This window comes from Opisthorchis viverrini (assembly GCF_000715545.1).
Source record: "Opisthorchis viverrini unplaced genomic scaffold opera_v5_4, whole genome shotgun sequence".
NCBI classification, from domain to species: domain Eukaryota; kingdom Metazoa; phylum Platyhelminthes; class Trematoda; order Opisthorchiida; family Opisthorchiidae; genus Opisthorchis; species Opisthorchis viverrini.
The window spans coordinates 94412-118946 of record NW_008751660.1 but is presented as its reverse complement, the minus strand read 5'-3'; the positions used below and the strand labels follow the sequence as shown (position 1 = coordinate 118946).

General features: G+C 42.7%; 1 protein-coding gene across 1 annotated transcript; it reads left to right on the top strand.

Moving 5' to 3' along the window:
- Positions 1-18883: 18883 nt before the first annotated feature.
- On the top strand, positions 18884-22909 carry T265_00394 (hypothetical protein; the record flags this gene model as incomplete). The annotated part of the gene is made up of 1 exon (XM_009164167.1): positions 18884-22909. One exon carries the CDS (start codon positions 18884-18886, stop codon positions 22907-22909), a length of 4026 nt encoding a protein of 1341 aa, XP_009162431.1.
- Between the last annotated feature and the right edge of the window lie 1626 nt (positions 22910-24535).

The following is a 24535-nucleotide window of genomic DNA, read 5'->3' as shown; positions in this document are numbered from 1 at the left end:
GTTAAATTTCTGAAGGTGTTGTCCATCGACTATGTTTTGCTTCGTATTTTGTGAATTTTCGACCTTACCTTTACTCATCAGTTCCCAAATTTGTCCCATCAATGATGACACTCACCAAAAAATCCGAGTCAACAACTCACACCACTTTAGTCATCTATCGATAATAGACCTTGCTACTCCATTCTCGGTTTACCTTAAAACTTGGCTAGATATGTAACCTGTCACGTTCCTGTGTCAAACATGAAACTTCACCCAGCAGTAAACCAAAGTTTTCCAGAGTTTTCTGAAACCAGTTACAGGATATCATTCAATATCCCTTCCCTGTAATATCACAAACTAATGTGATAAAATGACTTATAAATCCATAGGCAAATAGAAAAAGAGCATTAAAGTTACTTTGCAAATAACCCAACTTTTATGTGCTTGTACGCCACTAGGGAAATACTCTTTTTCATCCTTGGTATTGCAATACCTTTCTTCCGCCTTTGTGCTTGTTCATTTCTGGCTAACTCGCAACACAGAGGCTTCCGCGTACCTTTTTGGCATAGAAACGCGAAGTGATGTTACAAGAGATAATCGCATGATCCCACCTACGTAAATGCTTTTTCAGGCCCTACAAGATGATGCGGAAATAAAATCATAGTTAATACTTGGTTGTCTCAGTATCAACTAGAGCAGAAGAGCAGTTTGGTGGTGCAGTTCACCTGAGCTTGGCAAATTTATAAACATTTCTACACTACACTTACACAACGGCGGACCGTTTGGCTACGATGCGCCGCTTCTTAAATACACACTGATGATACCACTTCGGTTGTTGACGGAAATTTCACAGCAACACTACCAAGTTCATCAAACGGATTAACGATCAGGCACTGCGCTATTCGAACTGTGTGTGAACAGTCAGTCGATCGATGAACAGTGCGTGGATGTCCGTGCTGCTAATCAGAATTAATTGTGGCTGATCAGACGGAATGGATAGATCTATTAATCCGGGCCCGTGGGATGCATCACCCGCATACAAAAAACCTACTGTCAATATCCAAAGAGCTTCGTCGGCACGATTTTTTTACAGGATTTTTACAATCCTTGGAAATTTCTTTACGGATCTATAACCCCACAAACACGTCATATTCCCTAAAATATACAAAGATTGGTAGCGGTCGCTATGAACCCAGCCTTAATAGAGTCGGAGTAGTTCTTGCATAGTGCGCACTTAAACTCTCTAGCTCAAACCTATCGAGAGTTAAGCTGGCGCAGATTCGCCCCGTATCATTTTGTCCCAAGTCGCGTTCCTTTCACTCCCCAGTTCGAGGGGTCACCGTTAGTAACCTCCGCCGGAGCTCCGGTTCTCGGTATCCATATGAACGACCTCGGGATTCGGTTCTTCTTTATCTGATGAGTACAAAAATGTACAAAGATGTACAAAAATGACAGCATCAGTAATCCTGCCTTTACTTTGTTTACTCAGTTTACTTTGCGTAACCTGAGTTCATCGTAGCAAATTCAAGGAGAGCAAAAAGTAGTTACATGCTTCACATGCTCAATTTGACTACCACTGATTAAAGTCAGTGTGTCAGTCGGTCAATGCAGTTGTCTCCCTTTTTGCTGAGAAGCTCACGTTTAGGGGACTGCTTATAGAAGTGAAACTCGGAGTGTTATTTAGGAATACTTTTTATCAGTAAAGTGACATTTTTACGCCATGTTTTCATTCCCCATGATCTACAGGTACAGGATCCCTGAGGGGGTTTGCCCAAGAAAAACTTATTTCATACCCGTTTTGTAATATCAGCAACATAAGTCCCATGTGTCATATTGCTTATAGAAAAGACGTTGTTTGACTTCTTGTATAATGGCCCAATAGAGCAGAAATACAACTGTTACAGTGCACATTATGTAAGGCACCATCATCGTCGCAGACAATAATACACCAGTAGTGGAGAATGGTTATTTTAGTGCCACCTAATCATATTAAAAGGAAGAACCAAAAAGGGTTGAAAACGAAGGAGTGGTGGAAGAAGAATTATTGTAAAGTACCCCTTATCGTTACAGAAAACGTCCAGGATTGGAGCGACCATATTTTTCCAAACTAACTAAGACAAACCCATTTGGGGATCATGTTGGGACGAATTACTATTCGGTAAGACAGCGGTAGCTGTCACGTTTTCACCCACATTCATCCGCGCTACGTAGCGCTTGCTTGCGTATTGAGAGACCATGGAGCACCGTATTACTGGTCGACCCACCAAGGGGCATCGGCAAAGAGAAACATCTATTGGATCTCGCCTAAGACCACATCAGCGGCTAGAAACCACAATATCCCCTTGCTGAGGTTAACCGTGAGTGGTCTTATCACCGGATGGAGCACCGTGGCAAAGGTGTTCGTAATCCACACAATCAACTGCTTTGCTTTATGAAAGCTCTCTCCACCTTGAACTCGCACGTGTGGAATGCATCTTTTGACAGCCGAAGCGGAGATTCTACAGTGGACCATGTGGTGTCCTAACAAACACAGGTTGCCATAAAATGCCTTCGAATAAATTAGACAGTTTTACGACTAACCTGCACACCAGTGTAACAACACTTAGTCACTCCTTGGTTTTTAGCCACATCGCGTCTAAATTTTTGTTTACGCAATTCTCGCCGTTTAAACCAACCTCTGGATACACGGAAAGTACACAAACATACTATTTGCATCAAGCAACTGTTATCGTTCATTGTGCGAATCCCATGCTCACTCGTTTCTTAATTATTCTTAAATCTAGCCCATCTACATGAATCAACAGTGGCTGAAACGACACGCCTTTCTCTGCAGTCTCAACCAATCTCAACACTACAATCACCTTCAAATAATAAAAATGCAGGTGTGCTTCGGGGTCCTGTACCAAGTCAAAGTCGTTCTGTATTTGTCAGGAAACCATTAGTGTTGTGTAGCGTTGTGTTTAAAAATGGTTATTATGGTTAAGATGTATTGGTAGACTGTGAGACTAAGGTTCACAGCATCACGATGTCTACTACACTGGTGACAAAATTTATGTAGGCTGGTTTCAAGCTGGAGGAGATCAAAAGCCACTGATCGACAATCAGCGCGCGAAACGAAGTGATACGTTATGCACAAGGTAGTGCAGCACTGCACAGTAGATTACAGTGAAGTTTAGTGTAGCATGGTATAGCATGGAGGACTATAACGTTGTACAGTGCAGTATGGTGTAGTGCGGGTAGTATGATAGAGTAATTTATGGAGTGGTATGGCATAATATAGTGTGGGCGAGATGGCCCAAGTGGTTAGAGCGCGAATTTACGGACCGGGAGGTCCGTGGTTCGAACCCGACCTGCGCCTCTCGACTTCCCCTGCCTAGGCTTGGGCAACCTGTCAGAATCCCAGCTTTAGTGCCTCCTTTGGGTGACATGGCAGTTAGGCACCAGAAGGGTGCTACAGCTGAGCGAGTATATTATTACATTATATTCTGTTATATTTTATTATGCTGTGGTATAGTATAGAATAGTTTAGTGTAGTATAGTGTAGTATAGCATAGCATGGTATAGTATTCTGCGACGCAGTACAACAGGTCATGTTTTTTATTATATTATTCAAAGTAATTTTTATCTTCGTTCAAATTTTACGAAACGCAATTTTCTAGAAATTATAATCTATAAGAGAACAATACTTGCACAAGACAGTTTGCCTGTTTTTCTGGGTTTCATTGCAATCCAACAGTGGGTCTGCGCTTAAAAACGGTTAACGTATTCAACTATTTTCTACGCCCCACCGTCTATTAAGGACAACCCATTCCCATGTTTGTTCCATCACTAACCATTTCTTGTTGGCAAACAAATGTGTTTACGGACTAAGGATCGGCAATTTATTATGCGTTGCATGCAACAAAACAGTTTTCTCGTAGCTCCACTAGTGATTACATCTCCAAGCTTATCCACTCACCACAGATGCGACCATCTAAAAAGCGCTATTCTTTTTCACCCCTGGTGTGTTTCTGACGAATGTATGTCCAACAATTTCGTGTCCGTGATTGGGAATTCTCCCATCTACAATCTACTCTGGATGGATGTAACTAGAACTCCCCATGGAGTACGTGATCGACGGATTTATGGTTGCGTTTGAAAACAAAATCGTTCTTAATGTTGAACATGGTGGAGCTGGTTGTGTACAAAATAGAGAATAGGAATGGTCGATCGTATGTCCTGAAACATGCTGTCACTTGCTCACAGGGAATCGGAGGTATCTTCTTGACCAAATATCGGAAAAATTTGCAAAAAATTCCTCTTCGGCGTATCAGGCATAGTGTTACGAAGTCGCATCACCTTTCCAGGATGATTTAGCTCTCCATTAACAAAGAGCAGCCGATCGCGAAACTTATAAATATCCGGTTGTTGGTTTGGTTTTTATGCTTAATTTGCTGTGTGCGTAAAACGCGGGGAAGGTAAACTCTAGCTTAGTGCAAGCAATCCATGAGAATAAACAAACTTTTTCAGTCTTATCTCTTGTGAAGACCAAATAAGTGTGTAAATGAGTGTATTTCACGAATTTGTCAGTTATGGTTTAATCGTTTAACGTATACTTAACTAGCTCAAACTAGACACTTGAAATTTAGCACGTTTAGATTGGTACCGACTACTGTCCTATTGGCAAAGTTCCGGTTTGGTCGGTCAAACCCAGTTTGTTGTCGATTTTCTTAGAACTTCACTTATCATGTGCAAGTTGGACTCGTAGTTGAGTGCAAGGGTACAGTGTAGGACCATTCAGAGATCTCGTCGGTCTTCCTATCGGCACACCCACACACCCACACACCCACACACAGTAACGAGACAATGCCTTTTTTGACATTCCAACTTGTATTTGTGGATTTGGCTCGCATCAGTTGCTCACTTGTTTCCGTTTCTGCAGATAAACAGTGAAAAACGATCAGGAACGAGTTTGAGCCTGCGTTGTTCACTGGACGCTTGGATCCAAATGACTCATATCCGAAGCTTACTACTGGTTGTCTTCGCGACAGGAGGCCATTGTCAACAGTGCAGTTTGTAGCAGAAGGACGCCGCGTGAAACAGGTCCTAGTGTTGTGATATTGTCCATCTAATGACTAACTGACAGAAGTATAGGGGCTGAGGAATTCAGCGTAGATGGGTTCTGCATCTCCTCTGTTTTATCGGACTCTTGATAGGTAGGTCGTTGCTGAGGTTTAGTTATTTGTTAGGTCATTGTCACTGACCGTTCAGTCTTGTTTATTTCACCTACAACTAACTAGTTGTTCATTACTTGTGACATCTTCCAGTACTCAGTTTGCTGGCCAGTGGGTACCAAACAATAAACGATTGTAGAGATCGCACAAGTAATCACTGCCCTAGCTCCTCTCAAGGAGACGGTGTATGATATATTTTCTGATATCGCGTTTTTAGATGAAACCACGAAGCTCAGGTAGAACATAAGTTCACATGATATGAGGTACTTGGACCTCTAGAATACCACGGTCCGTACTGGTAAATGAATTTTCAACCCATATGCGTTGGTCCTCTCAAGCTACGTGTCTGGTTATCGCTGAAAGTAAAAGCATTCTTGACACTAAACACACCAGCCATATTAGCCTAAGCCAGTTTCAGTGCGACAGCAAAAACTACGACTTCACCTTGAATGCAAATACACAGGTGCTTAGGTTTGCTTCACTGTGTGACCATCAGTAGGTTACTTTACCATTAAGAAGCATGCAATTCTCATCCAATTTTACCAGTTTCACTGACCTTGATCAAGTCATTACTGGGTAGACGACGGTCCCCTTGCAGATTTATCAAACTTCGGGTTCTGTTGTTGCCCTGGCATTCTGAGAGTTTCCATTGTCCGTCTGTGGAAACCCGCTGGTCGTAAGCATCAGTGTCCGTGACAGTTCTAACAAAATCGGTTGTTTACCGTCTGTCAAGCTACCTCATTGTAAGTGTGAACAACTTCCAAAGTTGAAGGCACTAAACTCCAACTTGCATTCAAGGCTCACGAGCTCGGGTCCTCAGTCTACCTGAGTTTGAAGTAGAAAAAGCTTCCTGGTAGCTATAGATAGTAACAAAAACATGAGGCAATTTAAATATACGCTCATTTGCATACCAGTCTGGTTTCTACGAGAACTGGCATGAATCCCAACTGAATCGTCCGTTTGTGGTGTGTCCACATTGAATGTGCTGCGTATAGGTAGCCTCACGTAGTAGTTGATATGGTGGCCTTTTTGCAGCACAACCAGTTTAAGAATATCACAAACGAACGATTCATCTGGGATTCAGTTGAGTTTCTCAGAACGAACAGATCAATGTGCAAATGCGTGTATTTGTCCAATTTCGTGCAATTCGGGTTCAAGTAGAACATATGGTCGACGGAATCTCGGCGACTGCGTCCACCTGATGAGCCCCAAGAGGGGCTGAACTGGTCGTGGGCTGTCGACGAATTTCAGCAACCTTATGAGTAGTGCACTACAGATATACGAATATCGTTCAATTTTACCGGAAATAGGAAACGAAAGTGGTCAATTCATCTCAGCCAACCAAGTAAAACCTTCTTTTAGGTTACGCAGAAATTTTTTTGTGGGCCAGGTTGCAGACCTTTCAAGAAGCCGACTGAAAACCTCAAAGGCGTCACCAAAAAAAGAGAAGATCTAGAGGTCGGAAGCTGGTTACAAAGCTTCTTTAAAATGGCCACGGCCCCAAACCCTACATATCATTCAGAAACCGCGCGAGAACCTTTCCGCGCAAAATGGTTTCAAGAAAACACTGAAGATCCACTGGAAATGGCAACATCTTAGTGGGGTCACTGGTTATTCCGTCCTGCTAATTTACAGTGTTTTCACGTCAGTCCTATCAAGCCTTGCAAATTTTGATTGAGAGGTTTCTGTTATGCTCACCAGACTTATGGCGTGAACCACTGATGCTCGTATACTTTTGCTCCAAGATGTGTGTGCCTGACACGACCGCAAAAGTGGTGACTATGGAACACCCCTGGAAGGCATAGATCTTTCAACTGGATGTTATACTATCAGTCATAGTTACCATTATTTGGGAAACGATTACGAAAATCTCGCCGAACATAGTTCAGTAAAATGTTGGAGGAGGTCATCAAGATTTGTGAGGCCTTTACACAATCCTAAGAGGCATATTAAGAGCTCGGAGTGGGCCGTCAATGATGCAAAAATGATTTCCGGCAGGAAGGAAAGACAAACGTTGATCTTTTTGTCCCCTTCAGTTTTGTAGTAAAAGCTAACCAAAGTTCTTTTCTAGCTAGCGGCCATTTTGGCAGCATCCTCTAGTGTGTAATTATTATACTGACTACTATAGCCTGAACGGTGTTCCGGTGTAACGCATACCAGCAGAACTGCCATTTGGGAAGGGTAAGCAATGACCCGGGTGTTTTAGGGCGTTATTAATGTAGAGAACATGAACTCTTATAAATAAGGTAGATAATTAACTGCAACGAATGATAAGTATACAGGCAGTGAATCCCAGCTTTAGTGCCTCCTTTGGGTGACATGGCAGTTAGGCACCAGAAGGGTGCTACAGCTGAGCGAGTATATTATTACATTATATTCTGTTATATTTTATTATGCTGTGGTATAGAATAGCATTGTTTAGTGTAGTATAGTGTAGTATAGCATAGCATGGTATAGTATTCTGCGACGCAGTACAACAGGTCATGTTTTTTATTATTCCAGTAAAAGTAATTTTTATCTTCGTTCAAATTTTACGAAACGCAATTTTCTAGAAATTATAATCTATAAGAGAACAATACTTGCACAAGACAGTTTGCCTGTTTTTCTGGGTTTCATTGCAATCCAACAGTGGGTCTGCGCTTAAAAACGGTTAACGTATTCAACTATTTTCTACGCCCCACCGTCTATTAAGGACAACCCATTCCCATGTTTGTTCCATCACTAACCATTTCTTGTTGGCAAACAAATGTGTTTACGGACTAAGGATCGGCAATTTATTATGCGTTGCATGCAACAAAACAGTTTTCTCGTAGCTCCACTAGTGATTACATCTCCAAGCTTATCCACTCACCACAGATGCGACCATCTAAAAAGCGCTATTCTTTTTCACCCCTGGTGTGTTTCTGACGAATGTATGTCCAACAATTTCGTGTCCGTGATTGGGAATTCTCCCATCTACAATCTACTCTGGATGGATGTAACTAGAACTCCCCATGGAGTACGTGATCGACGGATTTATGGTTGCGTTTGAAAACAAAATCGTTCTTAATGTTGAACATGGTGGAGCTGGTTGTGTACAAAATAGAGAATAGGAATGGTCGATCGTATGTCCTGAAACATGCTGTCACTTGCTCACAGGGAATCGGAGGTATCTTCTTGACCAAATATCGGAAAAATTTGCAAAAAATTCCTCTTCGGCGTATCAGGCATAGTGTTACGAAGTCGCATCACCTTTCCAGGATGATTTAGCTCTCCATTAACAAAGAGCAGCCGATCGCGAAACTTATAAATATCCGGTTGTTGGTTTGGTTTTTATGCTTAATTTGCTGTGTGCGTAAAACGCGGGGAAGGTAAACTCTAGCTTAGTGCAAGCAATCCATGAGAATAAACAAACTTTTTCAGTCTTATCTCTTGTGAAGACCAAATAAGTGTGTAAATGAGTGTATTTCACGAATTTGTCAGTTATGGTTTAATCGTTTAACGTATACTTAACTAGCTCAAACTAGACACTTGAAATTTAGCACGTTTAGATTGGTACCGACTACTGTCCTATTGGCAAAGTTCCGGTTTGGTCGGTCAAACCCAGTTTGTTGTCGATTTTCTTAGAACTTCACTTATCATGTGCAAGTTGGACTCGTAGTTGAGTGCAAGGGTACAGTGTAGGACCATTCAGAGATCTCGTCGGTCTTCCTATCGGCACACCCACACACCCACACACCCACACACAGTAACGAGACAATGCCTTTTTTGACATTCCAACTTGTGCACACCCACAAACCACACACCCACACACAGTAACGAGACAATGCCTTTTTTGACATTCCAACTTGTATTTGTGGATTTGGCTCGCATCAGTTGCTCACTTGTTTCCGTTTCTGCAGATAAACAGTGAAAAACGATCAGGAACGAGTTTGAGCCTGCGTTGTTCACTGGACGCTTGGATCCAAATGACTCATATCCGAAGCTTACTACTGGTTGTCTTCGCGACAGGAGGCCATTGTCAACAGTGCAGTTTGTAGCAGAAGGACGCCGCGTGAAACAGGTCCTAGTGTTGTGATATTGTCCATCTAATGACTAACTGACAGAAGTATAGGGGCTGAGGAATTCAGCGTAGATGGGTTCTGCATCTCCTCTGTTTTATCGGACTCTTGATAGGTAGGTCGTTGCTGAGGTTTAGTTATTTGTTAGGTCATTGTCACTGACCGTTCAGTCTTGTTTATTTCACCTACAACTAACTAGTTGTTCATTACTTGTGACATCTTCCAGTACTCAGTTTGCTGGCCAGTGGGTACCAAACAATAAACGATTGTAGAGATCGCACAAGTAATCACTGCCCTAGCTCCTCTCAAGGAGACGGTGTATGATATATTTTCTGATATCGCGTTTTTAGATGAAACCACGAAGCTCAGGTAGAACATAAGTTCACATGATATGAGGTACTTGGACCTCTAGAATACCACGGTCCGTACTGGTAAATGAATTTTCAACCCATATGCGTTGGTCCTCTCAAGCTACGTGTCTGGTTATCGCTGAAAGTAAAAGCATTCTTGACACTAAACACACCAGCCATATTAGCCTAAGCCAGTTTCAGTGCGACAGCAAAAACTACGACTTCACCTTGAATGCAAATACACAGGTGCTTAGGTTTGCTTCACTGTGTGACCATCAGTAGGTTACTTTACCATTAAGAAGCATGCAATTCTCATCCAATTTTACCAGTTTCACTGACCTTGATCAAGTCATTACTGGGTAGACGACGGTCCCCTTGCAGATTTATCAAACTTCGGGTTCTGTTGTTGCCCTGGCATTCTGAGAGTTTCCATTGTCCGTCTGTGGAAACCCGCTGGTCGTAAGCATCAGTGTCCGTGACAGTTCTAACAAAATCGGTTGTTTACCGTCTGTCAAGCTACCTCATTGTAAGTGTGAACAACTTCCAAAGTTGAAGGCACTAAACTCCAACTTGCATTCAAGGCTCACGAGCTCGGGTCCTCAGTCTACCTGAGTTTGAAGTAGAAAAAGCTTCCTGGTAGCTATAGATAGTAACAAAAACATGAGGCAATTTAAATATACGCTCATTTGCATACCAGTCTGGTTTCTACGAGAACTGGCATGAATCCCAACTGAATCGTCCGTTTGTGGTGTGTCCACATTGAATGTGCTGCGTATAGGTAGCCTCACGTAGTAGTTGATATGGTGGCCTTTTTGCAGCACAACCAGTTTAAGAATATCACAAACGAACGATTCATCTGGGATTCAGTTGAGTTTCTCAGAACGAACAGATCAATGTGCAAATGCGTGTATTTGTCCAATTTCGTGCAATTCGGGTTCAAGTAGAACATATGGTCGACGGAATCTCGGCGACTGCGTCCACCTGATGAGCCCCAAGAGGGGCTGAACTGGTCGTGGGCTGTCGACGAATTTCAGCAACCTTATGAGTAGTGCACTACAGATATACGAATATCGTTCAATTTTACCGGAAATAGGAAACGAAAGTGGTCAATTCATCTCAGCCAACCAAGTAAAACCTTCTTTTAGGTTACGCAGAAATTTTTTTGTTGGCCAGGTTGCAGACCTTTCAAGAAGCCGACTGAAAACCTCAAAGGCGCCACCAAAAAAAGAGAAGATCTAGAGGTCGGAAGCTGGTTACAAAGCTTCTTTAAAATGGCCACGGCCCCAAACCCTACATATCATTCAGAAACCGCGCGAGAACCTTTCCGCGCAAAATGGTTTCAAGAAAACACTGAAGATCCACTGGAAATGGCAACATCTTAGTGGGGTCACTGGTTATTCCGTCCTGCTAATTTACAGTGTTTTCACGTCAGTCCTATCAAGCCTTGCAAATTTTGATTGAGAGGTTTCTGTTATGCTCACCAGACTTATGGCGTGAACCACTGATGCTCGTATACTTTTGCTCCAAGATGTGTGTGCCTGACACGACCGCAAAAGTGGTGACTATGGAACACCCCTGGAAGGCATAGATCTTTCAACTGGATGTTATACTATCAGTCATAGTTACCATTATTTGAGAAACGATTACGAAAATCTCGCCGAACATAGTTCAGTAAAATGTTGGAGGAGGTCATCAAGATTTGTGAGGCCTTTACACAATCCTAAGAGGCATATTAAGAGCTCGGAGTGGGCCGTCAATGATGCAAAAATGATTTCCGGCAGGAAGGAAAGACAAACGTTGATCTTTTTGTCCCCTTCAGTTTTGTAGTAAAAGCTAACCAAAGTTCTTTTCTAGCTAGCGGCCATTTTGGCAGCATCCTCTAGTGTGTAATTATTATACTGACTACTATAGCCTGAACGGTGTTCCGGTGTAACGCATACCAGCAGAACTGCCATTTGGGAAGGGTAAGCAATGACCCGGGTGTTTTAGGGCGTTATTAATGTAGAGAACATGAACTCTTATAAATAAGGTAGATAATTAACTGCAACGAATGATAAGTATACAGGCAGTGCATAAGAAACCGGTTCAAGCATCTGAGGCAATTAGGTATCCATAGGGCAGACCACAATTGAATTGGTGTGCGGTATTGAGAGCCTGCCGTTTGTGTTGATGTATAATTAGGTTTTGGTGATGTACATTCTTGCCTGCTGGGTCTCGAATCATCTGGTTTCTTTGTGCTTCTTACTTACAGAAATGTTGAGCCTTTCATACTACAGACGGCCTTGAGGCCAAATAAACAAGCTAGGTCAAACAAACAACCGCGAACTCAATACTCTCAGCAAACACAAAAGTGAGGCGGGAGTTAGGAGTGAAGACAGAAAATCGTAGGGAGTCTGTACTATTTGAACAACGGATGATATGTTGCCTTGAAGTTAAATTTTTCAGACTGGTCGATATATTCTGATTACAAAGATTAATTTTCATTCTTGTGATGTGAAGATAACTTCTTTCTAAATATTCGATCTTCGGACGGAAAAGCGGTCCATTTTTCGCAGAAGAAAGAAAGGTTTTGTCTGGTCAGATTAGGACAAACTGCATGTGGGATGTGCGAGATGACGGTTTTGAACTCAAAAAGACAAACAACCGTTCTCTTCTCACTGACTTCAGATAGTGACGCAGCTCTACCGGTTTGAATTATCTATCTACGGTCTGTGTGTTAGCTGGTCCCTATATATTGCAAGCGAAATTTGTTAGGGAGAAAGCAACACACAAGCTCGACATAGTTTATAGTCTGGTATTATAGTGAATCAGTAAGCGTAACGGCCGGTGAGCTGGGTCAGTCGGTGAGCAGGACTGCTCACAACATATGAACAGAGATAAATTAGTAAAGATAAGGACGCAAAATCATCGTAGGGTTCGGTCGGTCTAGCTCAAATCATTTAGAGTGTACAAGCCGAAGGTGACCTGGCATCGTAATAATAAATTGTAAACAGCCATTCAAAAATTCACTTCTGATTTGTGAACGCATACAGAGTCCCCGTACTCTAAGTTAAAAGCATGACAAACTACTAGGCAAAATGACATGCGGCATCCTGGCGGACACACTCGTACAATTTTTCACCACTGCTTGTACAGTCATAAAGCACGATTGAAAGGTGGGCGTATTTTACACAGTAAGAGCGCCTGGTTCCGGTTAGTACTCGTCCAGCCGACGAGCCCATAAAACATGCGGTTGCTTAATTGAACGGCGGTTCACTACATCCCCTGTCCGTTTGGAACCATGGCAACCACACACGACACTGACATTTACCAGGGCAACGGATCCATGCACACCGCAGCCTGTGTTTACGTCACGACAACAATAAGAAGAAAAACTAGTGACTGGCAATTCTTTCAAATTTCTTAGTAAGATTCAACTGCCACTGGGTAAGACGTAATACAGTGAGTGTAACTGTTTATTAGACATGAGACAAATTAAGATTAAAAAAACAAAATACCTCAGAGTTCAGTGCCACATTTGCGTACACGTACCCGAATCACTGCCAGAGTAAATGTGAAGATACTGTACTATACGGTTTGCATCATACGGCACTGTACTATGCTATCCTATAACCTACCACATCATGCTTTACTACAGTGACTATAGTACACTACTACTGCTACACTATATTATCATATTGCAATGCACCACGCTGCACCACGCTCTGCATCCTTGTCACGAAATATAGCAGTACTCTTAAAACAATACCTAGTAAGCCGTTAGCACGATTGATAATCCTCTGATATTTAGCAAAACAAAACAAAAGTCAATTAATGAATGAGATGACCCTGTATTCACGTGTTTTACAACCGGGAACACCTATGTCTAATCTTTGGAGTCGAGTGGCAGACCGCATTTTCCCCAGTGTAGTTTTACCCATGATCCTTGAAACCCATCCACCTTTTGAAGTGAGAAATTTGGATCACAGTGTGACTGGTTTGGAGAACCTTATTTCGGTCTACTGGCACACAGTGTGGATAGGACTAAGGGAATAAGAACTACTTATTTTCTAATGACGTGGATGACTGGGATTCCAGCGACGACAGATCTTGTGGGAGATAATTGTCAAAGTGAAGCCAGCGGTTCAGTAAATCTGGCATAACTGTTATGCTTGGAATCTGGGAAGAACATGGAGTGATCCACGTTTTGGTTGGACCGTGAAGCATGAACCATGCAGAGTAAATGTTAGAATCTAACGAAGGTGAGGCTGAACACCTGATGGTTTGGTCAGAGTTACTATGTGACCATTTAATGTGGTATAACCGCAAGTTGATCGCATGCAAATTCACTTGACTACTCATGTCTGACCGACCCGAAAAGAGTTGTCGAATCATGTTCCGTAGAACAGCTTGCAGAGCACAATTTTCCGGCCAGGTACATGAATGAGAGGAGCAGGGAATTATGGGAAGAAATCCAGCGGTCAGGCCAACTTGCTTTGTGCTGTGGAGAGGTGCACTTTGTCGATCGAGGCCAATTCTTATTGTTGACTGACAGTCACCAAATATACACGACAGTTTCGCTAAGGGGTATTCGCATTCGGTTACTAACCTTACATTCGAGCTGCAACTTTGGCCAATGTCAGCATATGTGAACCCCACCGGTCATCTCGCTGTAGTGCCAGGAAAACTGTACAAGTGAACAGTGTTGTTGAGCGTAGCGAGCACAAAATGGATGACCACTGAGTGGTTGGATTAGGTGATCTTGTTGTACTGAACTGAAGTGTACGGTAGACAACCGGCCTTGAGATCGATGCCGCAACTGAAAACAGCTCACTGGGTTGTATGGACGTGGCGTACTTCTTAATGCCGCAACTGAAAACAGCTCACTGCAGGAAATGTGAGCTTGCAGCAAGGGAAATGAACTTCACCGTAAGAGGCAAAAGCTTGTATTTGTGAATATAGGATCCTGTACTATGTTTTTTGTATGGTCTGAGAAGGCCTGCATATCCTTACGTGTTTTATTACTCGTTGTCACTACAGTATCAGTTAGGTGAGCTCGTTAGCCTAATTGATATTCGACTTGCTTGGCGGACTGCCCAGATGAACTGGGTTGTATGGACGTGGCGTACTTCTTGTGCCTCCTTTCAGACACCCAGTGACGTGCAGAAACTCTCTTTTTTCCGCGAATACTGTTTCCATGGTCACAAAAGTTTTTATTGCACACCAACTCAAGACTTACTACCTAGAAGACCCTGTGTTGCTTGAGTGTTGACGTAGGCTCAACTGGTTTATTCACTCACTCATCACTTGGATTTTCAGTGGTCTTGAACTGTGATTAATGGTTCTCTTGAATTTTAGCCACTGAAGTAAAGTAACTGTGTTTCGGTTGTTCTGCTGTGCATTCGACCCTCCATACTCCTCCGACTGCCAACTAAATACAGTTAAACTTTTGATTTTTGTCGCTCACCCATTTTTGAACTTCATTTACAGTAAGCACCAAGCTGATCTAGAAAGGAGGTGGATTCTACTTAGGTAGCCTGAATTTGCAGGATTCAAAACCAATGTGTTGGGCCCTAAAATCGTGTACTTCGTTATGTGTAAATATGATTCACTCGATTCTGAGTATTCATACTTTTAAACGGATTTCGACTGTTCCTACAATGCCAAATAACCTAATTGATTGTTGACCGAAATAGTCTCTGTTCACATCACGTGAGTTTTCCGCTTGTTCTTATCCGCCATTTTTGACCAGTTTAATCAGAATTTCCACTCCTCCCCACTTCAATTATTGTATGAATTGAGTCGTAGTCTAAACGTGATAGCACCTTATGAGGAAAGCTACAATAAATTACAGGATAAATCTAAATGCACACAAAAAATACTTAGCAGCTGAAAGTCACCTTCCACTTTGCTTCACATACATCCACGTTGGCTGTTCAACTCAACTCTCCAGGATCTGCTTTCGAGGCCGTGTGATCGCGAAAATTAGGTGCACTTGAAGTGCAGCTTGACTAGAAGAACTTCTGAATAGCATTCTGTTTTTAGATAATCGATCACCAGTGTCTATTAGCTTAGCAGAGCTTACATTACTGCAGCGTGTGCGCAATGAATCGGTGGCGAAGTAGCTGAACGACCAGGCTGACGTCAAGTTTCAGAAGGGTTTGCTTAACAAGTTGGTCAAACTATCCATGACACATACCATCGTCCATTCTAAAACCCCGCGGAAATTTCGCAGAGAACGGTCCATGACACTGCAGATCTAATCAGAAGAGATTTTATCCAGAATGGGATCGCGCCTTTCTGACTTTGATGACATTTGTGACACTACTGGCACGCGGTTTTCCTAGCTGGACTGTCAGTGTATGTTGGACTAGTTTTGGATCAGATCTAAATGGGATACCATGTCAATCTCATTGGGGTTCTTACTCCGATATTGCTCTGAGATGGATTTACTGCATCGCTGTTCAAAAGTGCAAACATCTTGTTCTTGATCGGCCGCGCAATGGATACCGAGGATTTTCCACCTTAAGTTTTCAGAGCTGTTCAATACAGACTGGCTCCACTTACAGGTTGAAGTCTCAATTGAATAACGCATGATTTTTAGTGCTAAAGTTGAGCTCAGATTCACTGACCAGTTTCGCCGAGAAAAACACAAAGTGGATTCCGTCCTCAGTGAAATGAAGGAGAGCTCAACATATATGGAGTAAGAACGATGAAACCGTGGGTTTGCTTTTGAATCTGTTCAGCTTACCGGATCACATATTTTGAATAGTTCGAAAGCTACCAAAATACTCAGTTATTGCAGAAACTTATGTATTTGGGGGTTACAGTTTAACCGTTGACGGTGTGTTTTCGCCATCAGCCATCAGGATGGTGTTCATTCTTCGAAAGTAAGAAAGGAAGGGACAACACCCTATGGTGGCAACAATTTCCACGAAAATCCAGCGTCAAATATCTGACGCCAGCTCTCGTGTAACTTTCCATGATATCTGATTCGGGTCACTCTTCTGGGTCTATTTTCGGTGAATTACTCCATTTGTACATGAACCCCGTTGAATATAGTTAAAAATATCTTAAAGGGTCTTACCAGAAGTAAAATTGGTGATTCTTTGTAGCGCATAGTATAATACGTGGACGATGAGCCCATGCACATCCTTTGTGTACTACTTACATGCCCGTGCTTTGTTGTAAGTTATTCGGTGGGCTGGATGACCAGTGACATGTAAGCAGGAATGCCTGTCTCCGGGACCTAAGTTTTAGAACAACCTATTTCCGGGAGGGTTTGATTTTGGGCCGTTTAACTGCAATTACCACAATTTCTGAAACAGTGTTGTGGACAGTTTAGTGGCGGCTTCCTAAAAGAAAAATTTCGACCTTACTAAAGGGAAATGCAGAAACAACAGGGACGACGAGTGATAGTGTTTTGTCGAAAAGATTTTCATCAGCGTTTTATCCACTCCATCTTTGGATGGGGTCATAGCTTATCTGCTTCTGACTATTTATTTTCATGTGGGTCCCAATGTGGCACGGAGGATGGTTTCCTCTCTATAAGTGGGATCAGCGTGTATGAGTTAAAAGTTTTCCAAATGGATCTTCTAGCCCCCCGTTGTGGAACGATAGATGCTAGGCAATATCAGATCAAACCAAAATGTTAAAATTTTGTCTTGTCACTGTGTGTGTGATTTTAAAAGTCCGTGTCATAGATAAATAGAAAACGACAATATTTGGTTCATGGGGGAGGCTTGTTTTATAACTCTAGCCACTAGTACCTTCTACTGAAAAGATTTTGAATTGGCATCACGTTTGAATATATTAAAGCATTCTCTACACCGTTTTCCCATTCAGTTCGCCTTTGTCTGGAAAATGCAAGCCAGCCGCCAGCCCCTGAAAATGCAGTGCCATTTAATGAACAAACCTTTGGTGTCAATCCGCTCAGCCTAGAGAGAAGAAGGACAAAAACATTTCTTTGTTCAAACACGCGGACAGGCTGGTTATTTTCAGTTAACAAAGAACTGCTAATTGTGTTGAACTAAAAATTTACTAACTATAAGCTGCCTACCACTGAACCACACTAAATATATTGGTCCAACGGAAACGCTGAGTGTAACAGCTCAGGACTACTGTGGGTGACATTCAAATGGGACAGTTTAGTACAAAAATAGGAATTAGCGTAGAGAAAAGATATCAAATCGAATAATAAACTAATGATTCATTGGTATATTAGAGGTAATTTACGGGAGGACGTTTCTCTCGAGCTGATTATCATGACAAGCTTTCCTGTCGCGAAAAGCACTTCAGGCTAAGTTATGCCAACTGATTTGAGACCTGTTGATATGTTATTAGCCGAATCATATCAGTAGATAACTATATATAACCACCGCACAGAGCATTAGATATGCGTGAATTTTCGTGTACCTCTGTCAGAAACTTTGAAGCACGGAAACTGCTCGTTTGTTTTCTGTGACAGGAAATTACGGTAAGAAATTCCATAATTCGGTTTTCATTACTGCTTATCGATAAAACAGCTCGATCAATGGGAGATTGAAACATGATGGTCACGATGTAGATCTATCCACCAGGCAACTCATGGGATGACCAGTTAACTATGTGTAACTTGAAAAAACGCCTTAGTTTTCAGAAACTTGTGACCCAAGCATTAGTTTTTTGCCTTGTAATGATGTCAACTCAGGCGCTGGAAAGTCATGCAAACTCTGCTAAAGTGATATTCAATTTATTTCGTTAGATTGAATTAATCCTAGGCTGGTTAAGCGCTAACAGATTTTGGTCTTTCAATTACTGAGATTTGAACAAAGAAGTCCGTCACACATCTCGGACCTGTCAGCCATTTTATTCGTCGCAAACCGCAGTTCTCTACATGCGGCAACTCATCCGACAGTTTCAGTATACACACAAATGTCGACATCACATCATCACAACGGAGACAACTTTCGAAATCATTCTCTCGCTGTGATTGACCCATTGCTGAAGTCGGCTTTGGGTTTTGCACAACAGTTGTGAATGTACCATCCTCGCACCTTTGGACATGTGCAGAAGCGTTGGTGCGTTTTACCCCAAGCTTATTGGTCGAAAGCTCATGCATCGTGGTCTTCCCTACCTGACCGACCAATAGGCAGTGAGATTAGACGTGCATTGATTCAGTGGCCTTGGATAGACACTGGTAAGCCGCGATCGCTTGTTTTTCTGAAACTATCATTCACTCAACATGTGATTGTGCTTTCGGAATTGGTGTTTGGGGATTATACAGGTGTAACCAAGTGTAAGAATGGCTTTTGTCACAGCATCGGCTCCACTCCAACATGTAATGTGGAATGCTAAACCTCACGTCGATCACCGACATTTGTCCTGTGCACCAAAACAACAAAGTCGGATAGATTTATGGAATCATTGTGACTACGACTTCATGAATAAGAAAGAGACAAATTCATCGTCTGCAAAAAACGGGCCTATCACACAAAGCGCTATCCAACTAAATTGTTATGATAATATGCCGACTCGTGGTCCTAGCCCTCAGAGAACTCCAGAACAATTCTATGTCCGTTGCATCCCTGATACATCTCTGTCCAGGCGAACTTCGCGAAAACAATGTGTACACCCCACAGAGCTATTGCAACATCGATCTATGATTGAACTCGATACATCTCTAAGGTACAGCCCTACAGGAGATCCTGCGACGTGTACTAAGAAAAACATGTGCTCAGAGGTCCAATCGTTCCAATGGCTCTGCCGCCAGTCCCCGTCTGTTGGGTCGCCAGGATCTTCTGCCCCAATGAATTCTGGATTCATACGTTTCACTATTCAGGACTTAATTCAACAAGAAAGTTGCATGAATCCTTTCAGTTTCCCACTTGATCAACCATCTCGTTTAGTTCGTATTGAATGTCGTAAACTGGGATGCCGGTGTGTACTAAAAAATGAATATGCTTTAGCCTTAAAAATAGTACCCAATGTAACAATGGTTCAGGGCAATTGGATTTTACCCAAATCAACTGTGAACCAAGTTTCCAAAAGTCATCGTTTGATCAACAACCCATGGTCGCATCAAAATCGTACTGGAACAGGATCTGTGATATATCCACTACCTGGTACGTTGTCCCACTCATCTGAGGGATCTGGTATTATCCCCGCCCCTGTTATACTCACCACTGTTTGTCCATCTTGGTTTGAAATAATCCATAAAACGAGGAGTGGACCCACTGATGTGAGCAATGGTCTCTCTCAGGATGTCCCTGTATGGTCAACCGGTAAAGCGTTGTGGCGTGCAAGACCAAAATATTTCCTCATCCGCAAACCCACACAATGCATGTTTGCCGCGCCCAAACAAGCCTTTATTCAGCACTCCTCAGATGCAGTCAAACAAGATCAGCTAGTATTAAATATCAACGCTGATAATGTGGTAAGCCTAAGGGCAGGAACTGTGCTTCACTTGCTGGGCTGTCGTCTAACCCGTCTGGTTCATCAGACGCCCGTGTATTCGGAGGCGAGCAACAATAGTTTTCACTCCCCCGCATCATTCATGGGGCGTCCACGAACAAAAACTATTTCCATGCTTCAGTGCGCAATTGTGGGAGATAAGGCACTAGCCGATCTAGCTTCTGTTGCAGTGGATTTACCCGCAGAAGATGCTCTACACTGGTTTACTGATGGCCCCAGATTGGTATACATACCACTGGATTCAAAATCTCTTTCCTGCACACCTGTGGCTGTGAAAAAAACAGTGAGAGCAGGTGACTGTACAGGAAAGAAGCAGTGCGACTCGGGCGTATTCAGTCTTATTTCACTACTCACCGATTATCGATTGCCCCTTCTTCTTCGGCCTGTTTCCGCACTGCGTCCTAACGAGTGGTCCAATGGAGAGCGTGGGATTAATTTTTCGCTTGACTCTGATCGAAGCGTCAAGCATCCCCTACTGCAAATTACATCTTGTTATCATGGTGACCTGATATTTCTAGAACCCATTTTCGAGTGCCAAAATCCAGCTCCATCTGTTAGCTTCCGGTCAACTGACTACCCGTGTGCCAAAACCGGTAAGGCTAACAATGCAAGCCGCTTCTTTGTTGTGACGCCGGATATGCTCTGTCAGCACAATTTTTTTGTTGCAGAATCATCCACAGTTGCTCAGCACGAACGGGAATTGGAAACACACGCCTCTAGGGTGGCCTACTTTTTAGCCGCATGTCATCCCGCCCAAGGTCTGAGTTACCTGCTGAAGCATCTAGAAGACATAACCCAGTCGTCAAACACTGGCCCTTCTCATGTACCACTAACTCGCACGCTCGGACCACTTAGTCGCTATTCCAGATATGCTGATATGCAATCCACCATTGCAAGTCTATCGGCAACTGCTGCTCTGGCAACTGATGACTCAACAGAATTTACAAACACTTCAGTGTATAGCTCTGAACTTCAGAGTGAATCATGTTTGACCAAAAACCTATCTAGCTCATCTCTTGCTTTTAGTGGACAGTATCCATCCTCTGTGAGCTTGCTGGGATCTGGGATTGGTCAGACACGTTCAAGTTTGTCTTCCTCGTTGCTAGCTAGTGAAGAACATCAAATGAATGCCTTATGTGACGAAATTGAGGATATTTACTACTATGTTCGAAATGGTCGATTCCCGACGCAGTCTAGGTCGATGACCTCTTTGGCCCATCACCATGCAACATCACCACTGCAAGCGGAACGTATACCACAAACATCTGCCCCAATATCGCCGCAAGCTTATCCGTCTGTCAGTGGTCGCATGCATTATGGTCGCGTGCAAAAGCGATCTCCAAAATCTGGACGTCAATCTATTAATAATGGCACTGAAGTGGAACAAATTTATGCATCAGTCCCGCAAATCTGGAAAAAACCAATGTTATTAGTACCTAATAGCAAAGACGAGAGTGGCCTGAGAAGTACACATATGATAACTCATGAAGCGTCGTCTAGCAGGAATCGACAAAGATATTGCGCAGATATGAATGGGGATAACGCCGGTCGATTTGAGACGGAGCCAAAACCAATCTGCGACCCATTGGCGAATAAAGAAAGCGGAGTGTTCATGTCAGTGCCACGTCCCGTTACTCGGTGTTATGTACCGGTGCAACATAATTTGGTACAATCAGCTGGAGGAAAATTTCCTCATGCAAGTTCAAAGTTATACACAAACAAGAAGGTTTTGAACATGTCAGTTTCTAATGGAAAACCAGAATCACGCGTCACAGCTACCATTAAGGCTGAGGGATCACAGAACCAGTGTATAAGGGCAGAAACATCATCACAAACACGTGCCCAGACAACCTTCGCTACTGCTGATGGAATGCAACCCCAGGTTGTCAGAATGGTCCCAGCATCTCCAACCCGAGGAATCCCACCGATTGTGTTCCGATCAGCTGATCTGTTGTCATCTAGTAGACAAACTGGGAGTCAACAATCTATCTGCAACCCTAGTTCTTGTAAAATTCCAGAAGACTTTCACCCCTTAGCCCCAGACGCATCATTTTCAAATGCACAATCACAGTTAAAAATGGTGCACTCAATGAACGAAACATCGAATATTATCCGGCGTTTTCCCACGGATTCTACTCTATTCTGTTCCTCGACATCGGCGCAACGACAAAGTCTGGGGAACTTTAATGATGCAAAAGTTGCTCCTTTGGTAAACTCTGTTCAGCTGATCGGTTCACGACAATCAAAGGAGTATGACAGTGGCCTGAGTGAGCAGAGACAAGGATGCAATGCACTGGGATATCACTTACCATCTGCAGAGTTAAACTCTCGGAGAACTCGGAATATCCACTCTTCTCAACAGAACACAACACTCGATTCAGTGGCATGCAGTAATTACGGTAAACAACCAACAGCTCTCAGCAATTCAGTCGAATTCTGTGAACGGTTTTGCACAGATATGTGTTCTCGGAAAGACATTATTCTTCCCCCTCAGGATGCAAATCGGTCACACAATCATAAGTCTTCCTCAAAAGGTCCCGTAACCCCAACAAAATCGGTGTTTTTCAGCGAATACTCTAGCTGGCACAGTTTTCGACCTATTCCTATGGAGCTTAGTCGACGTCAAATGCCACGGGAATTCGACGAAACGGTGTGCATTAATGACTCTGGCTCACGTTCACTTCAGTTCTTAGGAGCTTCACAGCACATCGAGTTATCTAACTCTTCGCCAGATACTGGAATCGGCGTCGACAGTGGGATAGATGTGACTATATCACACACACCAGTTGTGCCAACAAGATATTTCAGCCGTGGAAACTGGATTCCAAACAACTTTCAAGTAAACCCCAAGGAACAATCCGGTGCTAGGTTACATGGTTCCCCTTCCCAGTATTAGGAGACTGCTGAAAATTTTTATGGGCAGCAAAGTCTATTTGTGCCCATTGTTTCAAGTGCCTGTCTGCATTTGTGTTGGATAACACAAACAAATCGAAAAGCTAGTCTTTCTTTCGAAAACCATTTCTAAAAAATAGGGCGCGGCAATTCATGCACCGTACTCTGATCTTGTGAGGACGTGCCAAGTTTGTGAGCTGGAACCTTTGTGCTACTGCTCATCTTCACCTGACTGATTTTGATTGAGCAATATCTTTTCCGAATGAAAAATTCAATTTGTACAATTTCGGTTTACTTTACTAAAATTTACTTTATGCTGCACTGCGTTTTATCTCGATAGCAGACGATATATCAAGTTATATTGGGCATTTTTGGTCAGCACTACGGGCTACCCTAGAGCTGCTGAATGGACTGTGATTCGATCTGTAACGAAACAAAGGTTTACGTGAGAAATCACAAGCGCCTGGTAATTACATTCGTCTTGGCAGTAACTTACAAATCCGGTAAGAAATCAAGTATTGTGGAAGGACGATTGACCTATGCATGTAGTTTCACTTGCCGAACTGACGCTGACTACTATAGTCTACGTAGAATAATCTAATATGATAAATTCCAGCCGTAAACAGGAATGACGTGTCAAACAGTCGAAAGGTTAATCTAATCAGTCCCATTTTTTGCCTGTTCAATTGTTCCTAACAATGCAATCGATTCGGGTGGCTTCTAGCACAGGATGAATTTAAATAAGCCTCCTAACATAACGAAATTGTGTTAAAAATACAACGCAGCTGAGAAAGACGGGAAAATGATACGATTTTTTGTTGGAGTTGTTTTGCTATGGTGTTTTCGGTGAGCTGCTGGTATGATAGCAGCGTGTCATCCCAGTATGACACACACTGCAATTCAGGCCATCGGGCGACTGTTTCTTGGATCCGCAACTTCAACTATTGGGAAGCTTCAACTACTACGATTTGATAGCTAAGTTCGCGGAAGGATGTCTAGTTTTGTGGTATTTATGTCCCTTCAATTTTGACCGACATGTTCAAAATACTTTGCGCACTTTCTTGCAAAAGATGATGAACAATAGTTTTATGAAATCAGTTCTTATTAATGGATTGAGGTAAACGGTTGCTTGCATGCAGGCCAACTACGAAAAGCAGACCGGTCATAAAGAAGAGAATAAGCATGAGGTGTTTGCTATTTGTGGGAAATTATTTCCTTGTTCGTAGCGGGACAATTTAGCTTCTTCAAGTGGAGGAAAAGTAGTGGGAATATTTTAGAGTTTCGGGTCCAGGGTACAGCTAACAGGATTGAGTCATTCCATGGTGGGAGGCCAAGTAACGACATGGGACTCGGTTCATTTAAACAAGTGCGAGCAAATCAAGCTTTACATATGATTCCGTGTTCAAGATATTATTCGGCCGAACGTATCGTGTAAAGACCACTTCATGTTTGAGATGAAATGACATTCCAGATCTCGCCATATATTTTCTTGACTTAGCACCCTGTTTAAAAGGTTGCCGAAAACTCATTGACAGTCCACTATAGACCTTGCCTTTCGTGAGGCTTATCGGGTTCTTACTTACGCATTTTTGCTTGGGATGGTGTGAAGATGCATCTTCAAGAGCAGACA